Raw genomic sequence first — 18,889 nt, 5'->3', positions numbered from 1 at the left:
TGCCCATAGGCGGCGGGTGTGTAAGGCTATAGGCAAAAATTATGCTGGGTATTTTTTTAAATATATATAATATATGTGCGCAGCATTATATAGAAGGCTATTGTGTGTGTAGTGTGTGTGTTGTTGCTGTGTGTGTGTGTGGTGATCGGGTAGGTAGGCTATACAGCAACTGGTAGCAAACAGTAGCGCGTGCTGGTTTGTTTTGGGAAACTAGCAAAACGCAAAATGTATTTTCCAAGGCAAAGATAAAGTAATTCAGAAGAAGAAGCTGTGACTCGGCTGTCAGAACTCAGCACCACCACCAGTGCCCGCACGGTTCACAGTTCACAACACTGCAGCAACACCGACACGTTCAGCGGAGTGACTGCTGTCTCTGTGCCGTCTGTGAAGAGCCATGAACCGCGACTCCCGGGAGGGGCAGCAACACCGCCGGGTAATCTACACAGACTATAGTGAGACTACACACTGACTCGAGAAAAGACCCATATCGTCCAAAATAGGCTAATCAGTCGTTGTCTGTGTATAGGCTAATTCATTGGTAAAAGTACGCTAAATAACTCATTTTTAGACCATTTGGGAAATAAATAAATCCGCGGCGGCACGATCTAAGGGTAATGGACACATAACGGACACCCGGGTATAAATGCAATAATTTATTAACAAGAAAATAATGAATATTTACAGATATATGGCATCATGCATAAATTACAATCAACATGAAACATATTACTTTTATTACAATTTTTTTTGACGGTCTTCTCTCGTGTATCATCAGATGTCCGGCTCCATGCTCGCCTCTCCTTGGAGGCCAGTTGGGGTCAAAACAAAGTATACCACATTGTGACAGCTGTAGTGAGTCTACAGTCCACCTGCCTGCTGGCAATATAGCCTGGTTGTGATATGTAGATGTGATTGATATTTTTTGTTTGTTTTTTTAAGTCATTCTATAACAACAACACAAAGTAATTGAATTTATATATTACTATGTTATTACTAATTTTATGTATAACTATATTACTAATTGTATTTATTTGATGTATTACTATGTTATTACTAATTTTACTTCATGCATTAAATTTTTTATTTGTTTTATGTATTACCGTCATTACTAATTTTATTTTTTATGCATTTATTTATTTTATGTATTACTGTTATTACTGTTATTACTAATTTTATGCATTACTATATTGATAATTAAATTTATTTTATGTATTATTGTCTATATTACTAATTATATTTATTTTATCCATTATTATGCCATTACTAATTTTATTTTATGTATTACTAATTTGTGTAATTTTTACTTTTATTTTACTATTTTAATTTACTTTTATTTTACTATAATCTATTTTTTTATCGTTATTATCCATTTATTTATATTATTATCTAGTTATTTATATTGGTTTATTATTTTATTGTTTAGAGCCCTGATTGATCACATCTACATATCACCACTACCAGTCAGGATCTGAGTGACTCAGAACCCTGGTGACCTCCAGATGGAGCCACACAGGAGACCAGCAACGTCCTAAAGAAAAGAAAGAAATGCTCATTACTACTTTGTTCATAAAACAATATTGATTGAAATATTTATTAACAGTTTGCAGAATTACAGTACATGTCAAGCACAAACTCAATACAAAGACTGTTAACTGTAAGTGGACGACCCAATTAAGCATTACACTTGTTTACAAGAGGGTCCACCATGTTCAATTTATCAAAACATAGAGACGTACAAATAAGACACTTCTATATAGTCAAAGAACAGAACAGGAATTCATCATAAAGGAGGTAAAAAGGGAAAATAAACTTATACAGTGAGGGGAAAAAGGGAGTCAAGGGATTCACATGTCTTAATGACTGTTGGTAGGGCGTTCCACATTTTGGTGGCATAGGAGTGAAAATAATTTAGTCCCTTGTTTGTGCCGAATCTGGGTTGTACATGGTTCGTTGCACTCCCTCTGGTGTTGTGGGTGTGGACTTAACATAAAGGAAGTATCTAGACAGGTACATGGGTATCTTGGTGGTGTATCGAATCTTGTGGACCAGACCCATTGCAAGATGCTGTACTCTGTCGTCGACCCTAAGCCATTCCAGCCTGTCAAAGTGGGCAGGAGTGAGGTAGGTTCGGGGGGTGAGGCCAAGTAGGAGCCTGACCAGTTTGTTTTGGGAGGTCTGGAGCCTAGTTTTAAGGGCCTTTGAGGTGCTGTGGTACCAGGAGGTGCATGCATAGTCAAAGAAACCTTGTACGAGGGCTCCTGTTAAGGTCTTCAAGGTGTTTTTGTTGACCAGTGAGGAGATCCTGCAAAGGAATCTTGTTCTTTGGTTGACTTTTTTGATTACGTTGGTGGCCATTTTATCACCGGAAAGATTAGCCTCCAGGATGGAACCTAGGTAGGCAATTTCATCTTTACGTGTGATAACATTGTCACCAACTCTAACCAAGAAGTCATTTGCCTTGCTGAGATTACTATTAGATCCAAAGAGAATGGATTCAGTTTTTCCCAGGTGTAAAGATAGTTTGTTATCAGCGAGCCAGGTGCAGATTCTACCGAGTTCAGAGCTGAGGGCCTTTTCAACCTGCAGTTTGTTCCTGTCCAAGACTAGCAGTGCCGAGTCATCTGCGAACAGGAACAAGTTGCAGTCACAAGCTGATGTCATGTCATGATGTCATGATAGTGTGTGTGCGTGTGTTGTATAGTTACCTTGCTGTGATGTAACTCCAAAGGTGATCAGAAATAGTTGCTCCATCGGCTAGAAACGTGCTCTTCATCGGCATGATGATCCTAAAAAAAATGATGATTCCATGATGATTCCTAAAAAAAGTCTATAGTCAACCCTAACTGATTACAGAACATGATATAAAAAAACACAACTAGAAGGATTTAGGCCTGTCACAATTACCTAATCGCCAAGTATTTGAGATACTTTTTTAGAGTCATAATCGTCTCCATGTTGAAAATGTTCATATATTGTCAAACATTTTAAAGAAATAATGCAAGCAACCGATCTACAAGCTCTAAATGTGTCACTTTGTTTGTGTCTCTTTTTTTTTAGTGTATAAAGTTATTGAATTATGCCATGTGCATCTTTTTGTTTACAAAGCCTACAAAAGCCAAAGTTTTATTTAGAATGTTAGTATGACGCAATTAAATTGTTACTTGTAATTTATTTGAGCGACAATTAAAATCGGCCATTATAAAACCTTAAATTCTGACAGGCCTAAACAGGTTCCAGTGGCGTCTACCGAACCTTCTAGCTCCGTCCGAGCCTCCCAGCGACACAGAAGTCCTCAGCGGAAACACCCGGGGAAAGCTTCGGATCTCAGGCATCGGCTGAGATCTCCATTCTAACAAAGAACGAAAGACACACAGCCCAAATTAGCTTTGCTGTGTGTGCGCGTGTCCTGTCACAACATACACATGCACTTACAGTAACGTTTAAGAATAGGGATCGACCAATTATCGGCAACGGACGATTATTGGCTTTTTACGAAGCCTAAAAAAGCCCTAACCCTAAAGCGGTTCGTACCGTTGAGTTCCTCACTGAGAAGGCCCAGGTCCGAAGTCCTCCAGCGTCTACCCAGATCTCCGTCCTCCGTCCTCCCATCCATCCAGGCCCAGGTCCGAAGTCCTCCAGCGTCTACCCAGATCTGTCCTCCGTCCTCCCATCCATCCAGGCCCAGGTCCGAAGTCCTCCAGCGTCTACCCAGATCTCCATCCTCCAATCCATGGACAGACCTGCAGATCTCCATCTCTAGAGGCTCCAGCCTCCAGCTGTGTCTATGATCTCCATCCTGAGAGAGAAAGAAACCATTAGCTCTACAAGCTCACAACACGTTGCAGTGTGAGCTTGTAGATCTGCTATTTTTGCTGAACAGAATAGGGATGCTGGGGTTGAAGTGGTTAACAAAAGTGTCAAAGACTTTGATTAGCTTGGAAAGCTGACAGACATTCAACCAGAGTGCCACTAGGAGGCATCAACACATGTACAGTCCTCAACATCTTTTGTAATTTGTATTCAAGTTGTTACAAAGACCAAGAGGCACGCTCATGATATGAGATATTGACTCTCAAACTATTGTGCAGATTTAGATTTATCCTAAAATATTTAAAACATTTGGATTACTGTAAATGATGCCATTCTTCGTACCATAACAGCACAAAAGCAGTTATCCATCCTCAGAAACAAGCAAGAACTATTCCTACTCACAGCTCATCAGAGTCCTCTGAGGAAGCCCCCGGGGGGGGGGGAGCTTTGGAACGGATCTCTGTCCAGGGAACATCAGATCGTCTATCGATATCTCCATTCTAACAACAAAAAAAAACACACCAAATTAGCCTTTCTGTGTGTGTGTATGTGTGTGTGTGTGTGTGTGTGTGTGCACTCCCTGTCCAGCAGCCGCGTTCCAGCGACGTCTACCGCGATCTTCATCCTAACAAAGAAAGATTGATTAGAGTGACCAAGAGCCAGATATATATTCTATCCTGTCACAACATATATACATAAAACTTTTATTTATAGAGAACATTTAAACAGAAGCTAAACATATCACTTACAGTAATAAACGTTTCAGTTAGGGTTATTTTTGACAGGCCTAACAGGGTCTTACTTTGAGTCGTCTTCAGAGGAATGCAGATTCCTGGAGAGACCTGCAGTACATCTGGAAGAAAGACATGGCCGTTATAGTCTATGAATGGCTTCATAGAAAAGAGCTTCGCACATCACTCCCTTGTTGTTGCTGCCAATAGTCTGGATAGTCTATACTTCTTATTCTTGATGACAATTGTTTATGAATTTGATGCATTACTATGTGTTGTTGCTTACTGTAAGTCACTCTGGATGTGAGAACTGCCTAAATTGTTGAAATTCCTAGACGTGATCAATTGTGGCTTTTTATGCCTTTACTGATAGTGAACAGTATATAGACAGGAAAGGGGGAAGAGATGGGGAGTGACACGCGGCAAAGGCCGTCGGGAGTCGAACCCGCAGCACACCATCTGGCTGGCTTGGCAGCATAGGTGCCCAGACAGTTGAGCTAACCATCCGGGCCACACTTAAATATTTAATTGAGCGACAATAATCGTCCAGTAAAAAGAAACCTCATAATCGTGAAAGGCCTAGAGCGGTTCTTACTGTGCGGTTCCTCACCGGGCAGGCCCAGGTCCGAAGTCATCCGGCATCTACACAGATCTCCGTCCTAAGAAAGAAAGAAATAAGGACTAAATTAGCTTTTGTTTTGTTGAGCTGCATATTCAGAACCACTTAAACCCTCTATAGATTTGATAAAACAGACCTTTAAAGAGAGCATTTGGTATATGCTCCGATTTCACTCTACACAAATTGATTTGCCAAACATAGCAGATCTACAAGCTCACAACACGTTGCAATGCGGTGTGAGCTTGTAGATCTGCTAATTTGGCTGAACGCTCCCCCCAGAATAGAGATGCTGGGGTTGAAGTGGTTAAAAAAAAGTGTCATTAAGACTTTGATTAGCTTGGAGAGCTGACAGACATTCAACCAGTGCCACTAGGAGGAATCATACTGCCATGCTATACTTCGTACCATAACAGTACAACAGATATCCATCCCAACAAGAAATATTCCTACTCACAGCTCATCAGAAGTCCTCAGAGGAACGGATCTCTGTCCTTCCACGACGTCTACCACGACCCATCCACCCTAAGAAAGAAAGAAAGATTAATTTAAGTGACCAAGAGCCAGATATACATACATTGTGTCCTTTCACATCATACACAAAATGTATAGAGAACATTTAAAACAGAAGCCGACCATACCACTCGCAGTAATAGAAAAGTCTAAGTGGTTTCTTACTTTGAGCCGCCTTCAGAGCCCCCCATGCAGATTCATCCATGGACAGCGAGAACTGCAGATGTCCACCTGTAGGGGCTCCGGTTGAGCCTCGCAGCATCTGGAATGAAGACATGGTGGTTATATTATATGAATAGCTTTGCACATCACTCACTTGTTGCTGCTGCCAATAGGAATTTGTGATGTCTGTGTGGCGACAATTGCTGTGTGTCTGTTTTTTTTATAATACATACAATTTATATAGCACTTTTCAAGGTACCCAAAGTTGCTTCACAAAACAGTAAAAACTAAATTTGAAAATAAACTAGATTAAAAAGGTTCAAAACTAGATTTTTTTGGCATGTTTGTGAAGCTTTTCGGTTCCACACCAGTAACTGCTGTTCAACACTAACAGCTACATCCATGACCTCCCTGCAACAACATCAATGAAGTCTGGCTATGCAGACGACCCGAGAACTGTGTCCCAGTCTGGAGCCGTAGCTCTCATGTCAAGAAGCTGGATGCTGCCCTCAACACCGGATGGGCCACCCCAAACAAACTGCCTGCCTGTTCTCGCTGGAATCACTCCAACAGAGGTCAGACGAGAAGCAGCCACGCTGGCCCTCACTGAGAAGGCACAGCTGAGTGAATCCCAGCCATCTCCTCCACAAGGTCGTCAGAGACACCACAGCACACGTGCCTCAAGTCACGGTGCCCTTTGCCACAACACACACACACACACACCAAGTCACGGCGACCTTTGCCACAGCACACGTGCCTCAAGTCACTATGCCCCTTTGCCACACAGGCCCAGGAACTGCTCCACACAACACCAGCTGACACCTCCAAGGCATCCTGGGTGAAGGCAAGACAGAGGGACCAGTGGAATACATCGAGGACCCCAAATATGTTCTTTGCCAGCACCTCCCCTGCAAGGAGTGGACAACCCTCAAAGCAGAAGTGGGACATCTCGGACAGTGCCCACTGTGAATGCGAGGATCCACTACAGACTGTGGAACACGTAATGACCATTTGCCCCAAATACCGGCCACCGAATGGTGATCGTGGCTTAGGTGACCTAGACAATGACACATTGTACTGGCTTGCTGCAACAGAGCTGAAGTTCTATGGACATACGGCAGAAGATGTTTAAGAAACGTATTTTTGTAATTTCTTCATTTTTTCGGCAAACCTTTGTGGCATTTAATTTATGGAACATGTGGATGTTTATTTATTTATTGGTGAAGTTGTGGCATTCTTTGAAATGTATTGACACGTTTGATATATGTTTTTGTTAGGGATGTCCGATATTATCGGCCGATAAAGGCATTAAAAATTAATAACCCTAACCCTTAATTTTACTTTATTTATTATTTTACATAAAACATCTACAAGCTCACAATACAATAAGACACATGTGAGCTTGTAGATCTGCTATTTTCAAAATATTTTTATACATTTGAAAACTTGAGCTGAGAGATTAGATCATTTTAGATGAGACATTTTGCATAATGAGTCATTATTAATAATTACTTTTGGTATTTTAAGTACATTTTATACCAAAACCTTTGTACCTTTACTCGAGTACATGTTGAATTGAAACGGAGTATTTCTATATTGCAGTATTGCCTACTTTTATTTAAGTAAAAAGTTTGAGTTATGTTTCCACCACTGGAAAAAGCCTGCATATAATATATATATATATCGGCATCTGTTGATATTGGCAATTAGGAGTTGGACAATATCCAACACCGACTGTCGGACATCCCTTGATTTGTGTGATTTTTGTGCAGCTTTTTGTTTGTTTGTTTTGTGAACGACCAAAGAGCACACCCAGTATGTATCACAAGGCTATTCCACCAGTCAGGTGTACTTATATCTACATCTCATAAGCGGCCATGAACTAAACACTACAGATATCACAATTTGACTTTGGCAGCAGCAAGAAACGACTGATATGCAAAGCTCTTCAGCCATGCTTCTCTCTATACAAACACTCATAATGTCCACATGGACAGCAGCCAGGATGGGGTGGTTCACACAGGAGACCAGGTTCAGTGTTCCAGCAGCATCTACAGTCATCTCCATCTACATCTAGAAAGAAAGAAAGACATCAGAAGCTGACCATATCACTCACAGTAATAGAAACATTTTAAAAGGATCTCTGGCTAATAAGACAAATATTCCTTAACATTATACTTGCCATCTATAACTAAAATTGTAAAATATAAACCAGTTAAATATTTTATTTCTTTCATATAATCTTTTACTGGTTACTTGGTTAGATCCTTCCAATCGATCCAATTTCAATACTTGTGTCCGTATCAGAGTGAAGATTTCAACTTGAATGTAGGGCATTGGCCCTACATTGCCTACATTGCCATGCCTTTCTTTTATCACCAGAGATATACGGTTCAACAACGTGCTCACACTTTGGGACTTGGGCGTCTTGTTGTTTACTCACTTGTAGTTGTTTGTCGATGGTGATTGATGATGACTGCAGCCCCTCGATTGATGAAAGAATGACAAGTTTGGGTGGTCTCGACGGGTGTGTTTATTGTTCCAACACCGTGAAAACTATAAGGATATAGAATAAATACAGTTACAATCGAATAATCTCATAGTTTGACTACTAAAATCTGTGCAATAAACTTGTCACTTCAGCAGTACAATCAACAATAAAAATGGTTAATTTATGGTCAATTATAAATACAGTGATAGAAAACTCAAGTCATTTCAATTATAAGACAAGGAAAATGCACAATAACCAAAAGTACCACAACCAAACGAAAACCAAACAAATACAATCATGAATGATATACTCCAAATGGAAACTAGACAAATAAATAATCATGTATACCTCACTCCGCGTATCGAGGGTGCTAAAGGGCTGCATAACCAACTTGAACCTCAGGGCACATCAACAGTCACCGATGGTCACATTTACACATAGTGTGACGGACAGGCACTGTAGACAATAGACAACTTCAGTCACTAAAAGTTCACTAAAACTGCAAATGTCACAGGCTTTAACACTGCTTAATCAATAAGAGTACAAACATAATAAGAGTCACATAAACAGTCAAACATTCGTGTGGTCTGGTGCAAACACACACACACACACACACACACACACACACACACACACACACACACACACACAGGTGCTCTCTCCCTCTGCTCACTCTGGAGTCTGGCTGTGTGAAATGAGTCTATTGGTCTGAGGTGAGTGAAGCTAACAGGCTTCAGCTATATATGGATAGTGTCACTCCCTCCATGAACAAGTCAGTCGTTTCTGTTTACTGATGATTTTATTGAGCTCTCACTCTCTCAATAGACCAACGTCAAAACTGATGAACACACAATGAATAAACAACGATCAGTACATGAGCAAACTTAAGCACATAAACATAACGAACATGACAATATAATGCATACATGATGAACACATGGATTTACCTCACTGGCTGCATAAGGGGAATGAAGGGAATGGAATGACAGGAAACCCATATGAACAACAACAAACGCGGTCAAACTGTAACAAAAACAAATCGCATCAATTAAACTCATATACAAATCAAACATACACCTTAAATGTTGACAAAGAACGTAAAACATTGGTTCAGAAACAAACAAACAAACCTTGGTTAATGACACGCTTCTCTCAAACAATTCATGTCCTTCCGTCTACACGGAGGCTTGACAAACAATGTTGTGAGCCATCGCTGGTTCAACACCAAATAAGGACATGGCACCGGACGTGACGCAATTCCAAATTACCTTTCCCAATATAATGTGAAATAAAACAAAATAATGACTGGGGAGCCCCCATGAGGATCATCAGAACTCTTCGGCTCTGCGCCTACCTACCTGTTACTTGTAAAATTTTCTATTTTTACTCAAGTAAAACATAGAGTAGCCGCTGCCTAGCCTACTTCTTCCACCACCACTGAAAAGATTCAAAGGGGGGTTCAGTGGCCTAATAATCCATAATGAATATCAAACTGAAATGTAACGTATTAAACCGGTTAGAATCCATGTCCGTGTCAACAATGAAACGTCATAAACTGTTAGACCAGTTTAGCCACGCCTCCTCTCCTTCATAAAGTTCAATGTCCGCGCAACTCTTTTACGTTTTGAGGTTTAAAAATGAACTTGAAGGGAGTATTGATGAATGCATTTTCGGAAAATAAAAAAGTTGCTCTCTTGTTCGGGGGAGCTGGTGTTGCTGTTCTAGGCCTTGGTCTCGGATATAAATACTTTCTAAAGCCAGAAAAAGTTACTGCAGTGGGTGTTGTGTCGCAGCTGCTTATTCACCCCCTGAAATCTGGGAAAGCGTTGTCCGTCGCTCTTGCAGAATGCCAAGAGTTTGGATTAAAATATGGAGAACTTCAAGATCGGTAAGTATATAGCTACTGTACAGCACAATGAATGAATTCAGTAGACCAGGGACTATATTCCATTAACTAGTTGAATAAAGATTATCTGGCTCGCTATCCAGTTTATTGTTCTTCATTATTCCGCTCGTTGTTTTTTGCCAGAAACAGGATCGTGTCCAACCAACAACAACAACAGGATCTATGTCTCAATAGAAGCGCAGGGAGACCACCCTAATTGTATAAGTTATAGGTTCCGTTTGGACTTTGGAGCTACACAACATTCTAGGCACCACACAACTAAAAAACAACGCCTTCGATGGCAACGATTTTTCTGTGTACCAAAACCTACTGGTCCAGGGGCAGGGGGCACTGGGCACCAAAACAAAGTGGGCACCATGCAGATACTGTATTTATGGGCACCAAAACCTAGTGGGCAGTGAGCACACATGGGCACAAAAGTATTTCCGGTGAAAAAACGGTGCCCGTCCAGTTCTATAATTGAGCTTGCTTAATAGAGCTTTATAGCTTATTGACAATAACTGAAAGGGTGTTGTACATAAATTATGATATAATAGCCTATGTTTAGCTCAGTATATGGACCTGATAATGCAGTTCACTACAAGAATAGTTATTCTCCCTTAACAACACTCAAAGGGATATTTCACTTTAAAATAAACTTTTTCTTATCCGTTGTTGATAAGCATAGGTGTAACTGCTCCTATAGCAGAATAACAAACGCTCCAATCTCAAGGTTGTTTATTTCCCCAAGACAACGTGAAAAACTGCAACACAAAACATAACAATATTCTTTTAAACACAATGAAACATGAATGTCCTTGTTGTCAGTCAATCATGATGTCCGTATTATATATAAACAAACACAACGATACAAACAAAGAAAACACCAACATGTAACATACCGTGTGCGCCTTCTGCAGATTATTTTAGGAGAGGTACGTTATCTTCTCTTATATTCTTTATTTAAGGACGCTCTCTTTTTAGACGTGAGAAGAGCTCCTGCACCACTGAAACTCACACAGGTGCAATCGATGCTGCCTCACTCTAATCACAGGGCTCTTCTCCTGCATGCCCAAACCCAACAGGTGATTTAAATGAGGTGATTAGAGAAGGTGAGCCTAATTCAACCTGCCCATGAACCAGACAAACAGACCACAAATACAGAGCACAGTAGATGGCACTATCTCACCATGCATTTACCATATATACCCAAATAAACACACATATAATGTTCACATATACATTTTCAGAAAGGTGAGCAATAAAATAGAATATCACAAAATACCCATTGCTGGGACAGCTACAATAGGCCTACATTTTGCATTGGCTATGTTGGCTATGGTGTGTTGGTTATCGTACCAAGCTGTAGATTCTGAACATTTATTTCACAATTAAATACAAAACTGCAAGTGTTCATAAATAGTGCCCATATAACTATAAATTAAGTATTTTTAACTCATAATGATGCTCCCCATTCTAAAGTGAGGTCTTGCTCAAAACTAATTCACTAGTAGTTTGACACTTATTAATCCACATTCCACATTGTTTCCCTATTCTAGAGTTGCCTTTCTAGATAGTCCATATCACCTTTATGGACCTTTTCAAGACTAGTAACAAATGTCCTGCTTAACCTTGCTTAATAATAATATTCTTCAGCTTGCAGAGGTTTTTGGTATGCATATAGGTCAGGATCACACATATTTTCAAAGTGTATGCATTAACTGTATAAAACTTTTATAAATACTGTTGCCAGTTTTCAATATTCTATTTCTCAGAGACGGGCTGCATTTTGCACCCAAAATTCCACATGACAGGCCAGGTAGCAGCATAAAAAACTGTTTTCTGCCTTGCCTGCGTCATTAGGCATAGGGATTCAGATGTTAAACAGATCCAGCAGCATCAAGATAGTTCAGGCAGTAAAGTTGGTTCCCACGCTAATTCACCATCCAATCTCATTCGCCCACAATCAAACACACATCCCCTCAATCCTAATGGTTCAATCTACGCAGTCTTTTTAAGCAGAACGCCTCTCACTCTTTCATGCTACACACTCAGTATACAGTAGGTCACTGGCACCTCTACTGTAGCGTGTCAGTGAGCAAACTCCCTCCCCTTCCCCTCCCATCGTAGCATTTAGCTCCACATGCTGCTGTCTCAGCATGCCAAATTGCCAATTCAGGGCTAGACATTAAGGTAAATTTGCCATTGGTCACTGGCGGCAACACCACCGTATGACAAAGTATACATTTGTCTCGAAGGCTCTGACCAGCCTTTAGTAAGGGTTTGGTTAAAAAGTCCCATATCTCTCAGTACTTTTCTCCATCTATCCTTTTGTTTTGATGTAGACACTGGCTTGTGATCACAGAGGATGGCCACATGGTGACAGGCAGGCAGGAACCCCGTCTGGTCCTTGTGTCTTTGACCTGCGAGGGACGGCAGGTCTGTCTGAACGGACCTGACATGGAAGAGCTCAGGTTCCCCCTTCAACAGCCTGAAAACCGTGTCATCGACTGCAGGTTCCTGTACCATTTTAATAGGGGTTCAATAAACGACATGGATCAATCAATTGTTGATCATCTACCTTGCTGATAAAGTTTGTATGTTTCGTCATAGGGGCGTGTTGCAGACGTGTTGAAACGTATTTTTTTTTCCTTTATTTGCAGTATCTAACAAGTAAATAGTAATAATATTACTGTTTTGGCAGAGTAATACCTTACACTACTCATTACTGGGAAAAGTAATAATATTACAGTAATATATTACTACTAGTAAGTTGTAACTAGTTACTAACTTAATGCCAAACACTATATTACAGTTGAACTTATGATCAGATAAAATGGAGATCCGGGCAAACAAGGTTAAAACAGCCTTGTTTCCTCTTAACCTCGAGTACCCGGAGTAGTCTTATCCCGTCTGATCTGAGGAGCACCTTTTACTATTTTAACTCTGTTGACTTCTACAGTACGTCTGCGGTGAGCACCTGGTTGCTTCGTTCTCTCTGAACTTATGAGGATGACAGAAGTTGGACAACAACGCTTCTTGTAATTATGTTTCTCCGACTTGTGTTTTCAAACTCTGTGTTTCAGAGTGTTCGGTGCTGACATTCAAGGCAGGTATTGTGGTGACGAAGCCACCAGCTGGCTCAGCCGTTACCTGGCATCTGATAAAACCTTTTGCTTGGTGCACTTTGAACCCCACATGAAGCCCAGGAGGCCAGTGGAAATTGAGCCCATTTTCCCACAATATGAGGTAAATGGGGGGGGGGGAGGGGGGGGCTTTGAACCTTGCTCTCTATGTTATTGGTTGCTTATAATTTTGGTGAGCAAGGAGTAAAAGATTAATCTGCTGTTGCTTTGATTTTTACCATTGCTCTCAATGATTAATTATGCAGCTACAGGCTGAATATTTCTATTGGGAGATGACTGTTTTACTGTTTATTGTTTTCATCTTCCTTTATCACATCCCATCTTTTATATCAGTGGCATGACATAAATACTAAATGCTGACATGACATAAGTCACATAACCTCTTAAAGCTATTATACTTTCAGAAAATGTCCCTAACAAGTGTTGTAACTGTGTCTTGCAAGGCATAACAAATTAATAATTTATGCCACAACACGGTTTACACCAAGATAGTTTATTTCAGGCAAGCAACACGATCATACTTTGTAATGAGCGTCATTGTTGCTGATGTAAAATCCGGTAGCAGGTGGCTTACCCTGACGTTGGACCGGTGATGCTGCTGTCGGAGGCCTCAGTGAGGGATCTAAGCACCCGGCTGGAGAAAGATGTCACGGTGGAACGCTTCCGTCCAAATATCGTCATAAGTGACTGTGAAGCTTTTGATGAGGTGAGGTGTGATTTTGGCCCTCAATCTTTATTATCTCACTATTGCATTATTTCCAAATCATTTTTGGAAATAATGCATTTTTTTTTCATTGTGACAAAAAAGTAACCCCCAAAATATTGCATACATTTTAGGATTCATGGGAGGCGATTCAGATTGGAGATGTGCGAATGCAGCGTGTGATGTCATGTGGAAGGTAACATGGTTGACAGTTGACACAAATTGTAATTTGTAATGTGCACATCTTCACAGTTTCATGTAGAGAGTTTTATGTCATTGTCAATATTGTAAAGCTTCTTAAAAATGCTCTGAAAGTAGTGACATAATAGCAGTGTAATTAATAATAAGAATAATGTTGCAAACTAATCTTGTACAGTATTTATAATAATTAGCTTATCTGCTCTGTATTTATCATTGCCAGGTGCATCTTCACCACGGTTGACCCAGAAACGGGTATAATCAATAGAAAGGAGCCTCTAGATACACTGAAAAGGTAAGAACAATAAAACAAAATCTATGCACATTTTGGAACCACCTTTTATGTTATAACATAAAAGGTGGTTCCAAAATGTGCATGCATCCATGTCCAATAACCCTTTTCTCTGTTGGAATCACAGCTTAATGTGTTCTAATTGTTGTCTTCTTTTCCAGCTATCGCCAGTGCAAGCCTTCAGAGAAGCACATTTACAAAACATCACCCTTATTCGGACAGCTGTATACTGTCAAAAAGTCTGGAGTCTTCCAGGTTGGGGACATTGTGTACAAGATCAGCCGTTGAGAGAGAGAGAGAGAGAGAGAGAGAGAGAGAGAGAGAGAGAGAGAGAGAGAGAGAGAGAGAGAGAGAGAGAGAGAGAGAGAAGGTAGGTAGGGAGAGAGATATGACATAACCCAGGGCTTAAAGTTCTCAATCCTGGGGACGGATTTCAGTCCTGAGGATTTCATAGGGGTTATTTAATGAGTCAGTGCAGATTTGCAAAAAGTAATTTTCAGTCTTGGGATTCTTTTTGGCTTTAAGCCCTGCATAACCACACACCAACATTTCACTATGAGTGTGGCTAGGTAGATTATTTAAGAGCTGGTGGTTTATGTTTTCTGGTATGGAAACATTTTTTAGATGTTGGCCGGGAGACAGCACGCACGAGGGATGCTCCGATTACGTTTTTGGGGGCCCGGGCCTCGCCGAACCTGACTCCCAACAGTACCCCCCCCCCTTTCAAAATAATTTACGCAAACGGTTGCTGAGATTGAGCACGACAGAGGAGTCATGTGTGTGAGGAGCTGGTCACAGATAGCGGGAAAGTGTTATATTTTGCCTATTATTTATGCTATATATTATTGACCGCGTCCCGGCCCGGGCCCCCAAAAACGTGATCGGAGCATCACTCGTGCGTGCTGTCTCCCCCCCGGCCCGGCCCAATGTAGTTCCGCCAGTGTGTACAACTACGGACAGACACACACACAGACACACGGGCTGAGAGAGACAGCGAGCGGTCTCTCCCTCTCTCTCTCTCTCCAAGAGAATTAAGGTATAGAAGCCAGCGAGCGATACAGAGAGAGACAGATGACCGTATTTATTTCAACTCAACATCTACGCACGTCTCTTTGAAGACCCCCCCCCCCCCCCCCCCCACAGGGAGAGCCGATCGACTTTCTTTAATTCCTTATATAGGGGTTTGAAGCCGTATCGAAAAGCCGTAGTGAGCGAGCGGGCGGAGCGAGAGGGAGATAATTATCATCATTATTATTGTATTATATATATTATATTATGATATATAATATAATATATATAATATATGTGACAGATAGGCCTATAGATCTTTATCTAATTAATTAATGAATAATTATAATATGGCACCCACTGTAACAACAATGCACCCAAAACGTGCGTCTCTTCCCCCTTCTCTCTCTCTCTCTCTCTCCCCCCTCTCTCGCACGCACGCACACCGTTGCGCGCTAGGTCTTACACCTCTTTTTCAAACTTGTGCGCACAAGTTTGAAAATAGTGCGCACGAGTTTGAAAAAGGTGGGTTTTTTTAATAGTTTTTTTTTCACTTCCAAGTTTCTTTTTTTCAAACTCAAATAAATTGTCATCCCCACAAAAAAAAATCTTTCCCCTTTAAAAACATTTTCATCTCCTAAAAAAAAGTCACAGCCTTGATTTATTTATGTCATCCCCTCCAAAAAAAGAATTCCCCTTTCAAAACATTTATCTCCTTAAAAAAAAGTTATAGCCTTGTTTTTTTTCTGCCAACATCTAAAATGTTTTTCCATACCAGAAAACATAAACCACCAGTTCTTAAATAATCTACCTAGTAATGTCCCCTAAGGGGCTCCGTAGAATCAAACCCAGTCTCACCGAAAAATGAAGCAGAATCTGATCATCAATTGCTAGGATCACTTTCAGAACACCACACCAAAACAAATCAGACTACTTGATTCACAGACGTTACTAATTAATGCAACTATGTCCTTAAGTAATTCAATGTGTGTTGGACTCGGTGTGTTGGACTCCAATGATCTGCATGATTCATCTTGCATATAGCTTCAAAACATTATTAATATTTTGCAGTCCTGTTTGTTGATTAAATAATATATAAGAAGATCTGTGTGCTAGTGAATCATTGGAATGTCATTTGTCGTAGTATATATATATATATTCATATTTTTTGCCAAAATCCAGTAGCCCCTGCTAAAAAAAAACAGCCCTCCCATAGCTCCCCCATGCACAAATGTCTGGAGCCGTCGCTGGCTCCAGTGTCTTTCTGCGGTCCAGTCCTTGTACAGTGAAGTTACCAAGAGTCTTTTATCAATTCAATGTGCACTCAATATTATGATGGTTGATGGAGACTGCTTATTATTGTTGCTCTGTTGAGATAATGGTTGGAGTGAGCATAGCCGTTCAGTGTTCAAAGTATCTACTGTAGTTCATAGTTAGTCCTTTTTCATCTTAACATTTGGGAGAGCCATAGAGTAAATGTATACACATGTATTGCCCATCCAAAACAATTGACCATAGGGCAGTGTTTTGCTTTGTTATACTTACACCATAAATGGAACCATCTTTAGTGTGCTCTGTGCTGTTCTACAGCACTACCAGTAGGGAGCAATAAACCATCACTTGTTCACAAAAGCATTTATTTTTATGTATGTATTGTGGGAGGTCGGGTGGGAAATACAACTCAGAGTGCAGTTTCAGGGGTTAGACACACGATGGCGCCCCTTGCTTTATTTCTCCAACAGGTTCAAACAAAGTCAGTTTTCACAAACAGAACTCAGACAGTAATATTCTTTGCATGAGGTCCCGGCTCCGAGGCGGGAGTCGTCACTGCAGAGGATGAGAGGGGATGTTAGCATACGGTCAGAGCACAAGGTAAGTACAAAGTTGGGGCCTGAGACACCCGGTCTAGGCAGTCTACCAACTGGACCTTTGTATAACTCTTTCTCTTCTTCTTTTCCAGGTTCCAGAGGAGGCCAGGAGGCTCCCCCGGAGGTAGGTAAGGGGGTGCGTATCTTTCTCTATCCACAAGGCACAGAAGAGTACTTTAGAGTAGAAGTACTCGGATACGGGGTGGTGAGTAATTAGAGTAAAAGTACTTGGTATGGTACCGGGCGGGGATGGTACGGAGGGCCCCTTCGGCTCGGCCAACAGGAAGATACACAAGCATTTATATTCTTATTTCTCTCTATCTACTGGGTGGCCGTGTCGGTACGACAACGGCAGTCAGGGGGTTAACACAAAGTAAGCGCTCTAGTTTCTAACGGTCTTCTTTCACCGGGCCTGGCGGCGCAAGCCAACTTAAAGTCTCTTCAAGGGTGAAATAAACATAACACGGGCCTGTCTTCTTTCACAGGGTGTACGTGACACTTTATCTAGAGCCTGCTAGCTTCCATTAGTCTCTACGGGGTTATCTTCATTCAACAATCTTCAGTGTACAACACCACGGTGACACTCTTCATTCACAGTCTTCATTTAGCATCGACAGGGTGACTTCCTTCATTCACAATCTTCGTTATTATCCTTAGCTGCTCATTTGCCACTATGAGTGCCTCTTCTTAATAACACGGGTGATAGATAGTGAACGGTTTGTCTTACTGCGACCTTATGGAGCTGTGGGGCTGCCGTTTCCATACGGGGGTCCCGTCTTCCGCACTCGTCCCCGATACGAGCCAGGTGGGTCTCCAGTATGCATGCGGCTCTCCGTGTATACTTGTCTATGGGGGGCACACGCTCCTGCGTGTGCTTCCAGCCCCACTCCTACAAGCCTGGTGATGTGAGAATATAAGAGAGCAATTGAGTGGTGATACAAACAATCAAACCATAAACATAGTCCATACGTGAGAGTCCATAAGTGAGAGGAGTGTGGACTTACCATCCAACGCCGAGTGGACGGCATATGCTGCGCGAGCGTCTGTGTGTAGCAGGGATCTGATACTGCTAGGTGCGCAGGCTGTTTATAAAGGGCGCGGCTGTCCTTAATTGCTAACCAGGGCGGCGGCCGGAATGAGGCGCAGCTGATTTAGAATTGCTCTGGGATAATACACTGAGTCTATGACCCGGCCATGGGCGTGCCTGGTTGTCATGGTAACTCGCCCCTCCCCCTGAGGTGAGACCTGACAGACTCCACACACTCCCCCCCTAAGTTTCTTGCTACCGCAAGGAGCTTGACTACTTCCCTCGTCTTCGTACAGTCTTGAGAGCGCGTCCGCGTGTTTCATCTTGGTCCCGGGCCGGTGCTCTATCTCGAACTTGTAGCTCTGGAGCTCGACGAACCAGCGGGTGACACGGTCGTTGCGGTCTTTGTTCGCCGCCATCCACTTGAGTGGCGCGTGGT

General features: G+C 41.5%; 2 protein-coding genes across 10 annotated transcripts; one reads left to right on the top strand and one right to left on the bottom strand.

The window, feature by feature from the left end:
- Positions 1 to 661: 661 nt before the first annotated feature.
- On the bottom strand, positions 662 to 9,587 carry LOC308329952 (uncharacterized protein). Of its 4 annotated transcripts, XM_080784521.1 has the most exons (14): positions 9,454 to 9,587; positions 9,271 to 9,346; positions 8,672 to 8,779; positions 8,276 to 8,388; positions 6,600 to 7,905; positions 5,836 to 6,569; positions 5,615 to 5,682; positions 5,137 to 5,200; positions 4,613 to 4,663; positions 4,213 to 4,435; positions 3,532 to 3,796; positions 3,253 to 3,349; positions 2,706 to 2,786; positions 662 to 1,528 (listed from the first exon to the last, which is right to left on the bottom strand). In XM_080784521.1, the coding sequence occupies exons 11-14, from the start codon at positions 3,752 to 3,754 to the stop codon at positions 1,462 to 1,464; spliced, it is 468 nt and encodes a 155-aa protein (XP_080640647.1). In that variant the 5' UTR covers positions 3,755 to 3,796; positions 4,213 to 4,435; positions 4,613 to 4,663; positions 5,137 to 5,200; positions 5,615 to 5,682; positions 5,836 to 6,569; positions 6,600 to 7,905; positions 8,276 to 8,388; positions 8,672 to 8,779; positions 9,271 to 9,346; positions 9,454 to 9,587; the 3' UTR covers positions 662 to 1,461. The 4 variants fall into 4 exon arrangements, with proteins under 4 accessions (XP_080640647.1, XP_080640646.1, XP_080640649.1 ...); XM_080784520.1 differs by having other exon boundaries at positions 5,836 to 7,905; XM_080784523.1 differs by having other exon boundaries at positions 5,152 to 5,200; positions 5,836 to 7,905.
- Positions 9,588 to 9,834: 247 nt separating this feature from the next.
- On the top strand, positions 9,835 to 16,930 carry marc1 (mitochondrial amidoxime reducing component 1). Of its 6 annotated transcripts, none has more exons than XM_080784510.1 (8): positions 9,835 to 10,211; positions 12,554 to 12,724; positions 13,295 to 13,457; positions 13,920 to 14,060; positions 14,192 to 14,253; positions 14,479 to 14,550; positions 14,709 to 14,830; positions 14,877 to 16,930. In XM_080784510.1, the coding sequence occupies exons 1-8, from the start codon at positions 9,961 to 9,963 to the stop codon at positions 14,942 to 14,944; spliced, it is 1,050 nt and encodes a 349-aa protein (XP_080640636.1). In that variant the 5' UTR covers positions 9,835 to 9,960; the 3' UTR covers positions 14,945 to 16,930. The 6 variants fall into 6 exon arrangements, with proteins under 6 accessions (XP_080640636.1, XP_080640638.1, XP_080640637.1 ...); XM_080784512.1 differs by having other exon boundaries at positions 13,917 to 14,060; positions 14,875 to 14,932; XM_080784511.1 differs by having other exon boundaries at positions 13,917 to 14,060; positions 14,869 to 14,932.
- The last annotated feature ends 1,959 nt before the right edge of the window (positions 16,931 to 18,889 follow it).

Source organism: Protomyctophum bolini (genome assembly GCF_963924005.1).
Source record: "Protomyctophum bolini genome assembly, chromosome: 15".
Lineage (NCBI taxonomy): Eukaryota > Metazoa > Chordata > Actinopteri > Myctophiformes > Myctophidae > Protomyctophum > Protomyctophum bolini.
Note: the sequence above shows the minus strand (reverse complement) of the source record. Positions and strands in the feature narration are given on the sequence as shown.